We start from the raw sequence: 19,620 nt of genomic DNA on the forward strand, positions 1-19,620 counted from the left end.
AAATTTCATGCTGCGAAAATATCAAGTTTTACAGTATCACTGACTTTGAACAGTGTCAGGTGTGTAAAAGTTGTGAATATCCCTAGTGAGAGACTTTGCCTTTTCTTGGCAGCAAAGTTAACATTGGTAACATTACACTAGTGATGGTGGCCTGCTAAAGAATCGAGCTTTACAAAATCATATATTTTTCTCTCTGCAGCTAGTAAGATACCAAGCATTCCCAGTATAACAAGGGCACAACATACGTAGATGGTACTGAGATAAACTTTGTCACTTATTCATGAGCAAACTTATCACTCCTGTGCTTACTTTATGTGCGGTTATATTTCACTCCACATTTATAAAACACTTGACACAGTATTGTTATGTACAAATGTAGTCGTAAAAACTGCAGATGCATACATACAAATCAATATAGTCTCACACCCACGCCTTGCATCACTTCTCATCCCAGATCGCAAACCATTTTCAAAGTGGCCTTTTGAGAAATTACCTTCCTTGAAGTAAAGACACATTGCAGCATTGACTCATCATTATTTCTTTACTCTCATGTGCCACTGAAAACCTCAAATCATTGGAACTTGGGTTGTCCAGTCACATAGCAGAAATTTACACAGTCAAAACAATTTAATGAAATCGACCATCTACTGAAGATGCACATTGCCAATACTTGTACAAACACAATTATGACCATCCAAACAAACCAACAATAAGACACACTTTTCCCAGATGGAGTGAACATACCTTCAAAGCATTCGCCAGAAGGAAAAGTCAAGATCACATGAAGCTCCTTTGTACACATGTATGCAGATTATATTATTCCCATTATATCAGGGTTTCTTTCATCCCCAATGTGGACCTAAACAGAGGATCAATCTAAAGCATAGCTTGTGATTGAATGTAATTACACGATTATATGGGGCCTCTTGTGGGGAGTTGGGCATTGGAACACAGCAATAAAAAAAGAAAAAACAAAAACATCACTTCTAGAAATATTAGCAAAATTTCTGTTTGTTTGCTTAAAAGAACAGAAGACACAAAAAGGTATGTAAACCTAAGGCTGCAGAATATTATACATTTCATCCATATCCCAACCAAAGAGCGACGGGGTTGAAAATTTGACAGTAGCACATGTGTCTTCAACATCCCTGACTGCTTTTGCAAACAAGGGTTATAATGACTCCCACCATATCCCTAGCATTAATTCTACAGCAGTGCCATTAATGAACAAAGCCAGTACTTCTAATGTTTTTGTGAAATTACTCTGTACAAAATGACGTTCTACTACATCGAGGGTCGGTGCAGTCAATGACTTCACGCTCCGTAATATTGTCACTGATGTCAACATAATTTTTCTATCCTTTCTACACTTCAATCAAGAATACACGAGAAATATCATCAGCACTAAACTACCATACTGTTGCAACAAAGTATTAGTAATGTACAAAATGGATAACCACAGAGTAGAAAATACATAGATTTGATGATCCTATCTTGAAGAGCTTGAGCTGGAGCGGCTGTATCTGCGACGCCTGGCGGGTGACCTGGAACGTGACCTGGACCTGGATCTGGAACGGGATCGAGATCTGTTGCCTGGAGATCTTCTCCTGGGCGGTGGTGACCTTAAAGGGGGAAGACAGAATGGTGGAAAGCATAGAATTTTATTATCAAATAGACACTGCATGACAAATACCGCACAAAGAAATGAACTATATTTCGTTCTAAAGTTGAAGAAAAGTACAATGAATCCATATACAGTGCGCTCCCGTTGCAATGAACAAGGTTATAACGAAACTCCGGTTACAACGAAGTAAAATTCATTATCACAAAATTATATTAAAATACATTATCCACTCTATATACTTTTATTGTTTATTTGTTCTGTTATAACGAAATTTCGATACAATGAAAGAAAACTGCCTGTCCCAAGGACTTCGTTATAACGGGAGTCCACTGTAAGAAAACAGGAATTTGGGATCAAATATATCATTCATTTCTTTTAAGACTACATAGGTATATCAGGGCCATTTTGTACAGAAATGAATTGTCGTAAAAGAGACAAGAATCATCCAAAGTCTTGTCTGTTCCTGTGTGTTGAAATGAACACTTTCATAAAGAAAGTGAGAAGCAAACATTAGTAGCCAAATACAATATCTCTGTGTTGGTCAATCAGACTTCTACCTAGCTGAATTACTTTATGCTACTTGTATGCAATATGTTACCCAATATTGATATCAGCATCTATAGATTCTCACTAATTTCTTTATATAACTTCTGTATGTCAGACATAAACACCATTTGATCATCACTCCCATCTTCCTACTCCGTAAAAGAATATCAGCATTAACATTCAGTCTTTCGGTTGCATTAAAGGCATAACTTCCCATTTGCAGATGAAACAAAAACCTAGCATTAGTGTTTTAAAATAGTTCTAAAATGTGAGTTAGGGAACAACCACTGTAAATATTTGAATCCGTAAAATCGATGTTTAGTATTGTTAAATATACAAAACGTTAACAGTTATAATAAAAATGTTTCCAGACTAAACCGTCTACGGTTACGGTTTGTTGAGAAAAATACAGATATCTCCTTTCATTTTAGGCTTTATCGTGAAAATTTTATATGATAGGATGTTTTGTGGCACAACAGACCTGCATATATGCATTAAATGTCATATCTTGAAAATTTTTAAATCTCTGAAACCTTTAACATTTCAAAGGTCTCCTTTGCTATGAGCTACAGTGTGCCTCTCTTTAAACATTTGCTTTACTGGGCACTGGAGGTTTTGACAATTGGTAAGAACTTCTCCCTGAATCTTTTACTGATCTTTTCAAAAAAAGTGCTTGCAGAAGAAAAAGCTGCTGAAACCTGCTCATCCAACAGTAGCAAGCCAGCAGAGTAAAACAAATACTTCATGATCATTTATGCATGTTTCTTTTTGTTTTTTGTATTTTTAAATGTACACATTTTACCTTCTTCTGTCCCTGAATCTGGGCGGGGTACGTCTCCAGCCAGGCCCCCTTCTGGGGGGACTGCGTCTCGGTGGTGGCGGGGGTCTGGCCCTTGGAACGGGGGCCAGGACAAAAGCTGCTGTGATTTCCTGTCCATCAATCTGACCTGGGGGTGACAAGCATTTGAAAAGGGACAATGTTACATGGGTAAATAAAAATGCTACCTTTACTGAAAACAGGCAAAATGTTAGTAGTGAATAATGAAAGAACCCATTAAGAAAACTGGGGGAGCACTCTGCATCAGTATAAAAACTGCAAAGCAGAAGATATTTGATAATGTGTTTGATGGTGTATCAAAACATGTAAAACTGACAAACTGCTCCCAGGCAAAAAAAAAGAAAGAAAGTGAAGCAGTAATATTCTATCTTCAGAATTTAACAGCTCTGAGTTGGATCTCTGGGAGCTCTAATGGGATTTAGCACATGGCAAAAACATGCATTAAATGAACAGATGTACTGCCCACACAATCTTGCCATAAATTCATAGTGGTACAGGTGATGGCTGCAACGGATGTTTGTGTTTGGGATATGCCTCATCAGTGTACAAGTATCCATTCACGTGACTTTCCATATGACACTGAACAATGTACTGTAAAGCAAGAACTATTTGCGTTATGACATTTTCACGAATTGTAGACGACAGACATTTTTGCAGCATGAAATTTTCGTGAATTGCCACTGACATTCAATGGATATAGTGTAAACAAGAACTTTTACATACATTTCAATTTTGCGAATCTTGGTTCTCGTGATATTTGTGAAACTAAACTGCACTTTAGTTGTTGTACGGCATGGGTGAAAAGAAGTAAAGAGGGTGCTTTTAAAATTCAGAGATTTACAAGATTCCCTCATTACCTCCATCCATATGCTTCAAGGCCTTCTCAGCATCGTTCGATGACACGTAGTCAATGTAAGCAAAGCCTCGGGACATGTGTTGGTGCACACGGTCGTTGGGCAGCTCAATGCTCTTCACTGCCCCGTAGATGGAGAAAATCTCCATCAGGTGTTCTTTATTGACATTGCGGGTCAGCCGGCCAACATGAAGTCTCGAAGACTTCGGGGATGGTGTACGCTTGCGACGAGGCGGGCTCCTCGACCTGAGGCAAAACACACAATCACAGTCAGGTCTTCCACACAAGGTTTGTTGGCTGAATTAAATCTCCTAACTTTCCTCTATTATACTCATACACACATGGATAAACACGTGTCAATAGTCCAGAAAGTTTTTCTATACTGTAATCCACATTTCTTGTACCAAACAAGAAAAAATATAATTATGATCCATCATCACAACTTATGTTCACTCTAAAGACTGATTATTGTAAGCAGAAATCACACAGAGGAATATTGTTCTCAAATGACCATTATAAGGTTGACATGATGGAGCCTGTGTGCAGCTGAAGTCCAAACAAAAGAAATCTTCCAAAGACTTGAAATTTCTTGCAAAACATTTTTTTTTGCTCAAAGTTATAGCAAGGATTGATTTTTACATTTATTTAAAAGTAACAAAGCAAGACATATAAATCTATTTCCATCACAAAAAATGCAAATGTGTTGTGACATCATAAGTAATGGATATCACTGAAGACAATAAAGTGGAACAGCTGAAGTTGTGGGGGGGGGGGGGGGGGGGGAAATGATTATTCAACAACCCCCACATCTACACACTTGTGTATTATGTTGCTGACATCTTCACCATGCCATCAACTAAACAGTATGAGGGAGTGCTTATCCAGTAAACAAGCCATGTACACGGGAAGATGTTACCTATGGTTCTTTGGACTCACCTAGATCTACTCCTTTTTGGCTTTGGCTTCTCTTTGACTTCTTTCTTCTTCTCCTCAGTCTTCTTGACCACCTCCTTCTCAGCTCCTTTCTCCTTGTCTCCAGTCCCCGCCCCTCCTCGTCCCTTGGACGCACTCCTGCTCCTACTCTTGCTGCGGCTACGGCTGCGGCTCCTGCTGCTCCCAGAGTCACTGCCCGACCCGCTGCCCGATCCACTGGAGCTGCCCGAGCTGGATCGGCTGCTTGACCTCGACGACCTCGAGCGGGATCTCGAGCTCCCCGAGCTGCTCCCCGTTGAGCTGGAGCGGCTCCGGGATCGACTAGAACTGAAAACGTACGAGGACAAGGAAAAGTTGGGACATTATTCAGAACTTATTCAACCCATCAATCTCACTCCCAATTCACTGCAGTCTAACCAAATCTCTGTTTTCAAAGGCTGTTTAAAAAGCCTACGATAGTGCAGCATTACTGTACTCAATACTTAACTCATAATTTGTCTGGTTTTTAAGTCCTCCTCCCCATAGAAATTCCCTTTTCACAACAGATATCTACTGCACTGCAGTCTTCATTGCATGTAAGGCCAAGCAAAAAAGAACAAAAAAAAAAAAATAGTAGTTTCTCGTCCCTACCTGCATCGTTATTTGCCATGGCTTAAAAATTACAGCAATAAAAAGATGAAATTTCTATTGATTTTTGTTGTTTCCAGCTGTTGAACCTCACACATTCACAAATTACATATCGTAATATGCCTAGAAACGACTGGAAATTTGACTAAATTAGACTGGAAAATGGTGTTAAGGCAAGAAAAAAAAAAAAAAGAAGAAGAAGAAGAAAAAAAAGAAGTGCTCTCATCCTCCTTTGGTCAAAAAGTTAGGACAAGACACTTATAATATTCTTTCTGCTTGGCCTACTGGGTGTAGAGTGCTCACCTTCCTGTACTACTGCCTGATCCTGAAGAGCTCCTTGATGAGACGGACTTACTCCGTCTCTTCTTGTCTCGCCCACGGCTACGCCGCTCGCCTCTTCCACCACTACGGCTCCTACTTCTGGTGCGACTTCGGGGCCTGAAGAGAAACAAAGAATGCACATGAAGAGTTCAATAATAAAGTTAAAGCACATATCACTCAGCATGGAGAAATTATCATTCATCCTCCAGCCCAGATCACTCTACTTTTTTTTTCCAGGAAGAAGAGAGCAAAAAAAAGGAAATTTTTCATAAGCTCTGCATAGTAGCAAATTTAAAGGACAGTGAGTTTCATTTACAGGAATCACACATTAATATTACTTCAGTACAAGTGTACTTACACACCAAACCAACGCCATAGTACTAGTTAGTACTAGTAGGTCTATCTTGCATCTTGGAGGAGGCAAGCAGAATTCAAGCAAAATGGTATCAGGAATAAATCATGAAATTGGTGAACTTACTGTATACGCTATATATTTCGCTGGGGTTTTATTTTCGCGAATTTTGCGAGTCGAGAGCTATTCGCGAATTTAACAACACGCGAAAATATTACCTTCCAAAATGAATCCCTTGCCTTGATGATACAAAAATTTCAGTACTAGTAGTATACTATGTCATGGCTTACCGAACAGACCATATACTGTACTGGCTAAGCTTGTTTACGTACATATAGCACGTCCACGTCTACTTACGAATACTGTAGAGAGCCAATCCATTATCGCAAGGGGACCACTCGTCAGAAATCTAGCGCGATGGACTTACAGTAACCACTTCAAAAATGTTGAATTCTAACTTACTAGTTAGCAGAGTTTGGTAAGTTCTTTTCAGGAAGTGTATAACTACACCATGTATCTAGTATCATTCTTATTTGCCCGTAAATTGAAAATTCACACTTTCTTTGCCACTTCATATTTTCTCTGGTCCCCCAATCGCGAATTTAAACCACTCGCGAAAATGTGTGACAGCGGTAATTCGCGAAAATTTATGTACGCGAAAATTATAGCGTATACAGTAACTCATTCCTCGAGTATAAAGCAAGCCCCCCTCCCCCCCCCCCCCCCATAATTCAATCAGACGGCCATCCACAATTTGAACACAGGCTACATGTACATGTAAAATTTTACGATTTCGATCGCAGTCAAATTTTGGCATTGGAGGACCAACCTTGGACTTGGTGCAGTTTCTTTAGATCTACTTTGTAATTAAAATAGTCTAAAAAAGCAAGCTGCCCATAATTCAAAAATAATGCCGTCCAAAATTTGACCGCCGACTAGAGTCTACGTGTAACGCTACATCGTACATCCCTATGCATTTGCGGTCAAATTTTGGCATTGGATGTTGAACCTTGGTGTGGGTTTTTTTTAAGCTATGAATGCCAAGCTTTGTGATTTCTTGTAGTTTTAGTGGAAAAAGGGGAATTCTACCCCATTTCCTAGTCCTACTTGCTGTTGTGAGGCGTGCGAGTCCACACAGCAGAGTGAATGGAGAGATGGAAGATGTACTTTGTGAAGGACCGACTGTGTAATGGACAGCACAGTTAACAAGACGCTACTGCACTCAACCAGAGAGGCAAATTTTGGTCTAAACTGATAGTGATACAAGTCTTCAAGCCAAGGCACCCCACCTGGCCAAGCTAACGTTAAATTTACTCATATTTTTAAGCTTTATCAAGTCCGTGATTCAAGATGAGGCAAGACTGAGAAGAGGTAGATTTTGGGTAAATTAGATAAGTTCTGCTGGTGGCTGAGCTGAATACCCACCTCAGCTCAGCTCAGGCAATAGATAACTGTATCATCAAGCTAAGTCAAGATTTTTTCGCATAATTCTAAAAACAATACAACCATTTATTGCCGATGCGAAAACACATCAGTCCCACACGTTGATATCTACGTGTGCTTGAAGCAGTTTTCGCATTGAATCCTGGCAAACGCGTATGAGGCATTGTTGAAAATACGCCTAAAAATCGAAGTAATAAAGAGAACAAATAGGTAAATGCGTAGCATTTTGTATGAGAGGAAATGTTTTCTTTCTAGAATAACTTTTAAATATGTCTTTTTTGGACCGATGTAAAAATAACAAATGGATTTGACTCACATTTTCCTTATCTCCACAGCATCAATAAGTTGCGATATGTGTAAGTGTAAGCAGTGTACATGAAAAAACACCGCCGGTGGGACGTGTGTATGTGTGTACTGTTCTCATTATAAAGCTACGTACGCAGGTCGCGGCGGGCTTGCTGAGCAGTGGCGGCTGGCGTACAGTATGTGATTATTGGCGGCGATACTAGTACACTGCGTAGCGATAGCACTACCAGGGAACGTATGGTATACGTACAAAGGAAAGAGGATACTAGTACATGATTCTATGTACTTAGTAAGCTGAAATTTTGTACGGTAGGTTTGACGTTCGGCCTGCCGGCGTTCGATCGGCAGTATGAATTTATTACACTTGTATAAAAATCTTTATAGATTTAGGTCATTTCCATAAGCATTCACATGAAGTCAGCAATTACCCTGTCATAAAGTAGGAGCATCTATTGCGAATGTATTTAAGCTAACAAAATTACAACAAGTTCATGCATTGAGGAACCTATAAAAACATTATAAATGGATGATAGTTCTGCATGGTTGTGAGATTAAAACACACACGCACGCACAAAAAAAAAAAAACTTGTATGAAATATTAAATAGCATGGGACTATGATATAAGAGCAATTCAAACTTTATTTGATGAAAATCGGTTTTGAAATGGCTGAGATATCCAAAAAGTGGTCCTAATAAAAGGTGGATCCCACCTTTAATTAAGACCACTTTGATTTACTTTTTTTTCCTATCTCGGCCATTTTAAAACCAACATTTAACAAATAAACTTGTAATTGCTCATATTATTGTATGCTCTTTAATATTTCATATAAGTGGTTTGTAATTATCTCACTAAAAGTTAAAACCTGAATCCACATCTCAACCAGAACTACATAGGCCCTTACAATTTGTTATAGTTGAATATATGGTCCCAAAATGAACCTATAAATGTAAGTGAATGTAAAATAATATTGCAACTGATTGACAAATTGCCCTACATCGACGTAAAGGTAAATTTACGACGTAAATTCTATTAATTTGAATAACGATATTTCATGTTGAACTTGTGTGAGAGTCATTGCACGTGTGTACGAGGCATGTGAAACAAGATTTAGCTGGCGAGTGGAATATAATAATTATTATGAATACATGGCCATGCATGGCTTCTGGTATGAAACTGACTGAGGGGGCAGTTGGAGCTTCAAGAATAGGCTTTAAACTTTAGGGATCCAAGATGGAGAACTTCTCATGCAAGTCATATGAATTTTCAACGACTTGTGTTAAAAAGACATCACTGGAGTTTGTAAACGAAAGTGTGAAATTAGAATCACGTACCTATTATCTCACATTTGGAGATTTTTGAATTTTCAACTTTAAGGTGCGGCTATATGTAAGTGATCTTTCATCCGTCGAAATATGAACTTTCGAATTTAAACAAAACTGCAGTTTTGTTTACTTATTTTAGGACAGATTCTAGGTGTTTCTAGCCCTGCTCATTTTGGCTCAGAATGATTTGGTAAAACCATTTACTCTCTAAAAAAAAAAAAAAAATCGAGTGAAAAAAATCACTCTTAAAGGAGTGAATTCAAAAAAGAGTGAATTTTGAGTGAAAATATTCATTTTCACTCATTTTGGAGTGACCTCAAGGATCACTCGAAGATTTTGGAGTGATCCCTGACGTCACTCTAAAACGAGTGAAAATGAACATTTTCACTCAAAATTCACTCCAATTTCACTCTCGATTCACTCTTTTTTGAATTCACTCCTTTAAGAGTGAATATTTTCACTCGATTTTTTTTAGAGAGTAGGTGCCTACTATGTCCAGTGACGTGCGCGTTCTACCCACGTGTCAGCGGCATCGTCTTGATAAAGTGGTCCAACGGGTTCAGTGGTCGGATCAAGATGTGAACTTAACGTTATTTACTTAATGGGGAATCTTTTAAATTACATACATTGACATAATAAATACCGCTCACACGCAACTGGATATTGCACACCTGATTAGTCCAACAATTAACTCAGAGACTATTCAACAAAACGTAAACAATTCGGGGAAAAATCCCGAAAATCGTGGAAACGGGAGTCTTCTGGTATTATTTTCCCAAAGTGCTTTCAAATTTCAGAGCCATGCACCCCCCCCCACACACACACACACACAAACAAACCATTCAATGGGAAGAACCTTGGGAAGTCATGCCCTTACACATTATCACACAGATACACACACTTTGACTCATTTTTACGGACGCACACACACACACACAATCACACACAGTCAAGTTGCATGTACATATACACATACCACATACACCGTCGTACGCACCGTATATATTGTAATAAATGATTTGATACGGTTCCATCGTACACATCACTTTTAGAAATGTGCAAAGTTATTTCTGTTTATATCAAATTTTTCCTCTGCATCGATCTATAATAAGAAAACTTTTCTGTATCATAACACAGCTCAAAAAAGCACAAAGGTGAAAAAGGTGTGTGTTTTTTCCAATGTATTTATTCATCCCCAATTCTTTCTGAGGTGGCGCTTTGCTATGTCTCTTCCACAGGCCCCTACACCTGTCGTCTCCACTTTCCCCTCCACGAGTTCCAGAGAGCGATCTGCCTTAACTCGGTTTCTTTTTCGTATCGAGGCTTCTTCATTCGCTTCTGTAAAGAAATAATGAAAGACAAATAAGTAATGAACAAAATTGGAAACTATAAACACCAAAAGCGTGCTAAAATACTTTGAGGGCTGTGTATATTTGTGTATTTACTGTGAAATGCTCAGTCGGGAGCATAACTGAAGAAAAAAAAATTGAACTATTAGTCTTCATGCTCTACCTGCTTCTTAATTATCAAACAAGTATTTAAAGATAAAGCATATGATGTCATTACAGGCAGCTAATTTGCGGTCTGAAAATAAAAGTTAAACTTTACCTTTCTTTGAAAGCTAAGGTTGATATTTTAAAAATTGATCATGACTTTATAGTGACTATTATTCATAACAATCATAATGAATTCATGAGGCTTTTAGAATTTCAGGTTGAACGCGGGAGATCAACTTGCATGCAGTTTTGGGAGTGTTTATTTATTTGTTGGTATATTGGTTTAGTCACCTTACGAGGAAGCCGTTTAGGGAAATCTTGGATCACTGGACGAGAAGGGGTGATGAAATATCGTCCCTCTCTTTTGCCCGGTGCGTTTTTTACGGAAGTCGATCGTAGGCTGACTCGTCCCCGAACTTGTACTCGGTGCTGTTCGTGTGCGGGCCTTGCCCGTAGAGGGAGATTGCCCACCTGGGAAAGTGAATTCACGGGGAAATAAATTTCCACTTATATACTGTTAATTCATTATTCAGTAGCATCCTTAATATGTTCATTCAATATCGGATTAAAATGACTGACTGATGTTATTTCTGCATTTCTTTTTATACGTACATAACACAAAGTCAAGTTATTGAGCATTGTTTGGACCTAACAGTTGAATCAGGTAAGTGATAAACTGAAAATGTACGACATAAATCCATGATCATACAAAACGACCAAACATTCATGCCATACAACAACCAACGAAGATTGAGGTAAAGCAATCACATTTGAACAGCGCATGACACGGGCACTGGCATACCTGTCTAAAGACACGTCCTTCACCCTCGACCCAGCTTCGGGTTTCCACCTTCTCAGTGCCGAGATCGTCATGACGACCACTGATGTTCAACTGATTTTCGATGTCTGCTGGCACTGTGTACCTCAGTTGTCTGACTTTTTTACTCTTGAATTGAGATTTCTGAAACAAGAAATACCGGATATACAAATTTAGAAAGAAAAATATGAGGCTGTCCAGAGTTTCTCTCTATATAGCATTTGATACCAAAAGTATAGTTGAATATTAAAGATAATAAGAAGTACCTGCTTTAGGTGCATTTCACAGAGTGAAAGCATCGTTGCCCACCTGCATCATCAAACGATGGATTTCACTCCAAACTATAGTTAGTGCTCATCGTAATCCGTCAAGTCATACCAAGATCAAAGTATGTGAAGCTAAAAACTTAAAAACCATATTGAGTTTGCAAGTACACAACCAACTGTCCTGCAGAGATATATTTATCATAAGTTTTACAAATTAAGCAAAGAATATAGTAACGGATAAAGCGTCCAAAATGAATGTGTTTTACATTCCTTTCATACTGCAGTGCGACATTGCTTCATACTTGGATGAATAGTGTTTACCTTTTCTATCTCATTTGTAATCCAGGAGGAGACCGTCGACGTGGATTGAGACTTGCTGGAGACAAGAAAATCTTCATCTCCAATCACTACTTCTTCATCTAGAGCATCCTCCCAACTGTCTTCCTCCTCCTCCTCCTCCTCCTCCTTCTCCTCATCGATTTCCTGCATCGCATCCTCCCACACCTCTTCAGCGGGATCGTCTTCATTAACCCGCTGCTCATCAGACTTTGCAGAGTGTTCTACGGCTCTGACTCTCTGCACGTGGAGCGTCGTGTTAGCGACACTCTGAAAGTACGAATAATGAAGTTGAACATTAATACAAAGTAATGTATTAGAAATCGTGCGATGTAAGTAGTTAGCATGAAAATTTGATGACTTGTAACAATTATTACGTCCAGCTGGCCTGTTATAAACATTTAATGGTTTTCACTTTTTTTGCTCTAAAAGTAAACTTTCTGCTCATAGTTTGAGGTAGATTACACAATTACACATAACAGTTTGTAAGCTTTACCTTATTCAAATTTCCTTCAGCCTCAGAAAATTTGATTCGCATGATTGACAGAATGGTAGTCAAACCAACGAGCATTTTCGAATGGTCGAATTGAGAAAATCACTTGCAAGAAGCAAAAGATTCACGAAAGTGATAACATGGGAGAGCTGCAAGCTGGTTTTATTGTTGTTAGTGCACTTGTTGCTAAGTGCGCATCATGTGCGCGCCGATGACGACATAATCAGAGCTACTCCTCTGCGCTACTCCTCTGCGCGTAAAAAAAAAAAAAAAAAAACACACACACACACACACACACACACACAAATGTCACAGGCGTTCACTCGTGCGCAGATGGAAATCATGACATCACAATGCCAATATACGGGCAGTATGTAGTCACTCAGCATATCAAATGATATTTCACAAAGCAATTTCAAATACGCAACTGAATTCCCACCAAGAAATCTATATGAAGTTGCAATAGATAGCCACTTGAAGTACTTGTCATTGCACACGTGCGACCATAATTACAGGGTTGAAGAAAGTGACTTAAAACTCACCAACAGAAGACGTCCTGGTTTGGATTTCAAATCATATCAACAAGAACTTTAGGGCCTACTTTTTTTCCCATTCAGGATCAACTTCAGATTACACATTTGAAAGGATTGATATAAGAGTACATTTGAATGATTTAAAGGAAAAGTGAAGAATATTCAATATAGAGTATATTAAGCAAGAAATACTTTTCATTGTTGTTATTTCCTTTTATATTCCACATACTAACAATGTTGCAATAGGATTGGTCCAGAGCTGATCACGTGATGAAGCGTAGTTTTGCCCATCACATCACATGAGAAGAAAAGTTCGTTATACTCTATGTTGATAGTCCCTTTTGTTTCGCTGATCTCCACACAGTCCACACAGTCCTAACGCAAGATGAGTACGCGCGAAATAAAAGTGCGTTGCACTGTGGACTATCATATGACCTAGGTCACTTGATAGTACACAGTGCAACGCACTTTCACTTCAGTGCCGCGCGGTGCGCGCAGCAAATTCATTGTTTTGTCATCTACGCGCACACGTAGCCTAAGCCCTAAGGAAACCTAAAGACAGCTAAAACGGTTTCAGATGTGGAATAAAATGGGAATTTCTAGGACCCTAGATGTGGAATATAAAGCAAATAATCAACTTTTAGTTTCAGGCAATGAGACAAACTATCACTTCCTCGGCGATCTGAATGTGTACGCTATCTTTCCTCAGCTGCTCTTCGGAAAGATAGCTACATCCAGATCGCCTCGGAAGTGATAGTTTGTCCCATCACCTTCACCAACGTTGATTATTTACTTACTATCGCGTGTGCTGCCTCAACACTGCCAGGCCATGAATCACAGTGAAGAGGTGAGCAGCCGATAGTCAATGTCTTGCACGCTCTCTCTCTCTCACTCTCTCCCTCACTATCTGTCTCTGTCTGTCTGTCTGTGTGTCTGTTTCTCTCTCTCTCTCTCTCTCTCTCTCTCTCTCTTGGTGTGCTAAACGTCACGTATTTTAATGTCACTGTCAGCATAAGGAGCTAACTTTATAATACACCCTTTTTTAGTGAATAGTACTTAGTATGCCTGAATGTATGGAATGGTAGACACTCCCTATACTCCGGACCTGCAATAAATTATCTGTACAGGGATCGAAGCGTAACTTGTCCTACCTACGCTTTTGGCTTTGAATGGACGATGAGTATGACAATTTTGATTGTTATTTCCCTCTTTGCCTTTCCCGCGAGCTGGGTTTAGGCAAATGAAATATATTGGGAATTTGTGAAGGCAGACAATGATGGTTTAATTTGATAATGATAGTGATAGTGATAGTGATAGTGATAGTGATTCATTTCATTTCATTTATTTATTTCAGCACGGCACATGATTCATCCAACACGGCTGTTCTTTCTCATGTCCGTGCACTGATGAGGTGAAAATGACATAAAAGTCTTGATAAATGTTGATCTATAGTGACAGTTTACTGTGATAGTAACAGTGACAGTGACAGTGATAGCGATAGCGATATAGCGATAGTGATATAGTGGTATATAGTGATACAGTGATAACGATAGTGATAGTGATAGTGATAGTGATAGTGATAGTGATAGTGATAGTGATAGTGATAATGATAATGATAGTGATAATGATAATGATAGTGATAGTGATAGTGATAGTGATGATGATGGTGATGGTGATGGTGATAGTGATAGTAATAGTGATGTTGTGATCGTGATAATGAAAGCCCAGTGAGTCTCACTGAGCAATGTTGCTTGTTATCTTGACGTCTCCTCTATAGTATGAGGTAAAACACTTTGTCACTCGGATAGGACATTAAAAAGAGGTCCAGTATGTGGGAGTGTCACAACCCAAACACGAAGTCAAAGACTCTACTTCATTATTCGTTGATCACACAGAGCAGAGTTCACATTAACTAGGTGAAGTGGTCGGCACAATTTAAAGAGTACTGGTCCCCAAAGAATATAAACTGAACTTTGACATTAGTGCAGCTGAAGTAATTTGATTACCCAGCCGTGTTGACTTGTGCCAAAAGAAAAATGAAAACAAACAAAACACCGTGAACGAGAAAGCCATGCATGGACTCAACTGAATATTGTCCGAATGAAATTGGCAATATAATAAACAGATTGCCTTTTACACGCAGGGAGGGTCGCCTGGAAATCACCGATGGATTCCATCTCCCTGACAGCAGCATCGTCTTGATAAAATGGCCCAACAGGTTCAGCGATCGGATCAAGATGTGAACTTAGCGTGATTTGCATAACGGGGAATCTTTTGAATTAAGGCTGTATTACATTTTGACCTAATACTAAAATATTGCTGACACGCAACCATATTGCGCACCTGATTAGTCCACCAACTTTGAGACTACTCGATAAAACGTACTCAATTCGGGGGAAAATCCCGACAATCGTGGAAATGGGGATGTTCTTGTATTTTTTCCCCAAAATTCTTTCAAATTTCACTGAGACCTCCAACCCCCCCCCCCCCACACACACACACAAACATTCAGTGGGAAGAACCTTGGGAAGTCATCCCTTACACATCATTACACGGGCAGATACACACACACTTTCACCCGTATTTACGGACGCACACACACATACAATCACACGCAGTCATGTACACACACACACACACACACACACACATACACACCGTCGTACGCACAGGATTACGCTACTTTAGTGTAATAAATTCCCATTCTATACAGTTCCATTGGACACATCACTTTTACATACGAGAAGAAATGTGCAAAGTTACTTCTGTTTATATTTTATGTTTTTTATGGATCTAAAAATAATAAGAAAACTTCTCTGTATCACATCCACAGCTCAAAAAAGCACGAAGATGAAAAGGTGTGTGTTTTTTATGTATTTATTCATCCCAAATTCTTTCTGAGGTGGTGCTTTGCTAAATTTCTCTTCCGCAGGCGCCTTTACACCTGTCGTCTCCACTTTTCCCTCCACGAGTTCCAGAGAGCGATCTGTCTTAACTCGGTTTCTTTTTCGTATCGAGGCTTCTTCATTCGCTTCTGTAAAGAAATAATGAAAGACAAATAAACAATGAACAAAATTGGATACTAAACACCAAATGCGTGCTGAAAATACTTTGAGGGCTATGTCACAAATGTACACACTAGTAGTTATGTACACGTACATGTATGATGTACTGTATGCCTGGCTGTTTTAATGTGTATGTACACAGGTGGACCAGATTAATGGAGAACATTCTATGTGGTATACATATAGTACATACAGGCTGACCAGATCAGTGGAGAATTTTCTAGGTGGTATACAATGTAGCTATACAGTACATGCATGGAATAGGAAAACATTATAGCTCACTCAATCTAGAATGATTTCACCCATTTCCAGAAAGTTCTGGGAAGTGCTAACATATTTGGCTGAGTGAGGCACTGTCCCTGTAGCCCAATGTGATTGGTAGTTATTCTTGGTAATGATGTTTTGTACATAGTTAGGCAGTGAGTCATCCAGGTTTCCTGGAACTTGGACTGGCTAGTAGGTTGGAGAGAGTTATAGAATGTGCTAGAAGGGGTTGAATGGATAGTATATAAGCCAGAGAAATTCTGCAGTAGGCAGAGTACCCAACACCTCTGCTCTGAGAGTTACGTCACTTCTGGCTCTGAAGCGACTTGTTATAGTCAGTCCTGTGTTACCTGCTGACCTGTTATGTTTGTGGAGATAAGGCCTGGGAGACATTTTGCCTGCAGAGAATTAATGTGCCTTCATTGGACTCCATATTTTAATGTCAATGGACATTGCTACGGCAAAGCTGTGACGGGCTGGATTCCTAGCTGGACAATATAAAGTGAATCATCATTCAACGCATCGACTGGACGTGGTCGTTGGATTCTGCACATTTCGCTGTGAACATTATACCGTGGATCTATTGTGGACATACCCTGGATTTATAACGCGGACTATTGTAACCTGTGCCTCTGGATTTACGTCGCAGGAATCATTCATCGGTGCATCGCGGATCATTCATTTGTGCATCGAACATCATATCTGGACACTGCCAGGGAACTGTAGCGACTTTGTGATAGTTTGGATGCATGTAAGTGATTCCATTACCGATTTGTAATTGTTTCTATTGATCATTGTTGTACTGATATGACGCCGATTATCAGTCTGTACCCACAATATCACTGTTAATAAACCGCCTGAACATCAGTTGATTGTTTCTTTTGTGCGATCATTCTCAGAGTGATTTTGGTCGTAACAAAATTGGGGGCTTGTCCGGGAAATGAATTGAAGCCAAAACTTAGAATTTAGAACGTTCCGGAATCCAGAATATTGGTACAGACAAAATACCAGTTGAGTTGATTGTTCAATTGTATATTGTGTGTAATACATTGTGACAATGTCAATCAGTACAATGGATGTTCAGGCATTTGTTCAGAGGACAGATTTGTCCCTCAAAGATTTGCAAAGGTTACGCAAATGTGATTTGACTGCTGTTGCACAGCATTTAAATGTTGATGTTCCACAAGGTGCTAGAAAGGCAGAGATTCTTGACTTAGTAGCTGGTCACATGGAGCTCAAAGAAGAAATTGACACTTCAGATCAAGCTCACATTTCAGATCAAACACGGCTTGAGCTAGCTAGATTGGAAATAGAGAAAGAGAAGATGAGATCGGAAAGAGAGCAAAAGGCTAGGGAAATGGAAATGCTGGAAAGGGAAAAACAAAGAGAAATGGAAATGAAGAAATTCGAAATGGAGCAGCAAATGAAATTGCGTGAGATGGAATTGACTCATGCACACGCTGTTGGAAATCGTGAAAGGGCTCCTTCTGATTTTGATTTGGCAAAGAACATTCGATTGGTGCCCAAGTTTGAAGAAAACAGAGTTGATGCATATTTTGTGTCATTTGAGAAGGTGGCTAACAGTTTGAACTGGCCACAGGAATTTTGGCCCTTGCTCCTTCAAAGTGTGTTTGTCGGCAAAGCAGCCGATGTGTACTCATCTCTCTCTGAAGAGCAATCACGTGACTATGCTACAGTCAAGAAAGCAGTGTTGAATGCTTATGAGTTGGTGCCAGAGGCATATAGACACAAGTTCAGAAATTCGTACCGCAGACCAGGCCAGACACATGTTGAGTTTGCTCGTGAAAAAGAAATGATGTTTGATAGGTGGTACAGGTCCCTGAAAGTGGATCAGGACTTTGATAACCTACGTGAGGTAGTTCTCTTGGAAGAATTCAAAAAGAGTGTTGCTTTCAGTGTGAGGTCGCATTTGGATGATCACAAAGTGACAAATTTGCATAAAGCAGCCTTGATGGCTGATGAGTATGAGCTGACCCAAAGAAATGACAACAGACCACCTTTCAGGAATTTCTCTGGAAATAAGAGAGACAAAATTCATTCGAGCAATCCAAAGAATGCTGGTCCTGAAAAAGGCACGAGTTCTGAAACTTCATCGGCACCAAAGCCTCAATCTGACAAAGGGTCCAGTACAAGTGCAAATGTCATTAAATGTTTTCACTGTAACAAGACAGGGCATGTAAAGTCACAGTGTTGGAAGTTGCAAAACAAAACAAAGAAGGACTTGGGATTTGTCATGTCAAAAAGTGTCCTACCCGAAAACAGTGTCCCGTTCAGTGAAACACAGGCCATTGAAAGTCAATCTCCCAAATTCAAAGATAGGATGAAGCAGGTGGATGAGAGCTATCATAGCTTTTTGTTTCATGGTGAGGTGACCCCATGTACTTCTGGTGAGGCAGGTAAGCCAGTGGTCATCCTGCGGGATACGGGGGCCTCTCAGTCATTGATGGTGGATGGTGGTATGACTTTTCCACCAGATAGTGCAGTGAATGCAAAAGTCTTGATTCAGACTGTTGATGGCAGTTATATGTCAGTGCCACTGTATAGAGTGGATTTGAAGTGTGACCTAGTTTCTGGTCCTGTTACTGTTGGAGTTGTTCCTGAGTTGCCCATGGCAGGCATTGACTTCTTGTTGGGGAATGACTTGGCTGGGGACAAGGTGGTTGCGTCTCCAGTTGTTTCGGAGAAACCAGTGGTGGTTGCTGAAACTGAGCAGTTGCAGGAGGAGTTTCCTGGGATTTTCCCAGATTGTGTTGTGACTAGGTCTCAGGCTCGTAGAGCTGTTCAAGATGATGCGGATTCTGTTGATGTGGAGGAGAATTCCGGTGTTTGGTTGGCAGAAACCTTTTTCAAGGATTTGAATGATGGGGTTGCTGTATTAGGCTCCGAGGCTAACAGTGATGGGCTGTTTAGCAAGTCTTCCTTGGTTGAAGCACAGCAGGCAGACTCTGAGTTGAAAGGCTTGTCTCAGACGGCGTGTTCTGAGGCTGAGGCTGAAAAGGTCCCTGAGTGCTATTATGTCAAAGATGGCATTTTGATGAGGAAGTGGAGACCTCCCCATAGGCCAGCTGATGAGGATTGGACGGTGGTCCGTCAAGTTGTTGTCCCTCCTAGTTACCGCGGTGAGATCTTGAGGATTGCTCACGAGTTACCTGTTGGCGGCCAT

General features: G+C 39.8%; 1 protein-coding gene across 1 annotated transcript in view; it reads right to left on the reverse strand.

The window, feature by feature from the left end:
• Nucleotides 1–229: 229 nt before the first annotated feature.
• LOC139734761 (uncharacterized) overlaps nt 230–19,620 on the reverse strand; it is a 28,677-nt gene continuing 9,286 nt past the window's right edge. The window contains exons 4-11 of the mRNA XM_071645557.1: nt 12,067–12,351; nt 11,465–11,623; nt 10,413–10,504; nt 5,725–5,859; nt 4,798–5,121; nt 3,866–4,107; nt 2,973–3,117; nt 230–1,622 (exon numbers count right to left, since the gene is read on the reverse strand). Coding sequence (XP_071501658.1) covers nt 1,490–1,622; nt 2,973–3,117; nt 3,866–4,107; nt 4,798–5,121; nt 5,725–5,859; nt 10,413–10,504; nt 11,465–11,623; nt 12,067–12,351 — 1,515 coding nt within the window. The 3' untranslated portion in view covers nt 230–1,489. The remainder of the gene's footprint in view (nt 1,623–2,972; nt 3,118–3,865; nt 4,108–4,797; nt 5,122–5,724; nt 5,860–10,412; nt 10,505–11,464; nt 11,624–12,066; nt 12,352–19,620) is intronic.

Source organism: Diadema antillarum, unplaced genomic scaffold, assembly GCF_040938485.1.
Source record: "Diadema antillarum isolate AM-2024a unplaced genomic scaffold, OU_Dant_1.0 seq00000546_RagTag, whole genome shotgun sequence".
Classification (NCBI taxonomy): Eukaryota; Metazoa; Echinodermata; class Echinoidea; order Diadematoida; family Diadematidae; genus Diadema; species Diadema antillarum.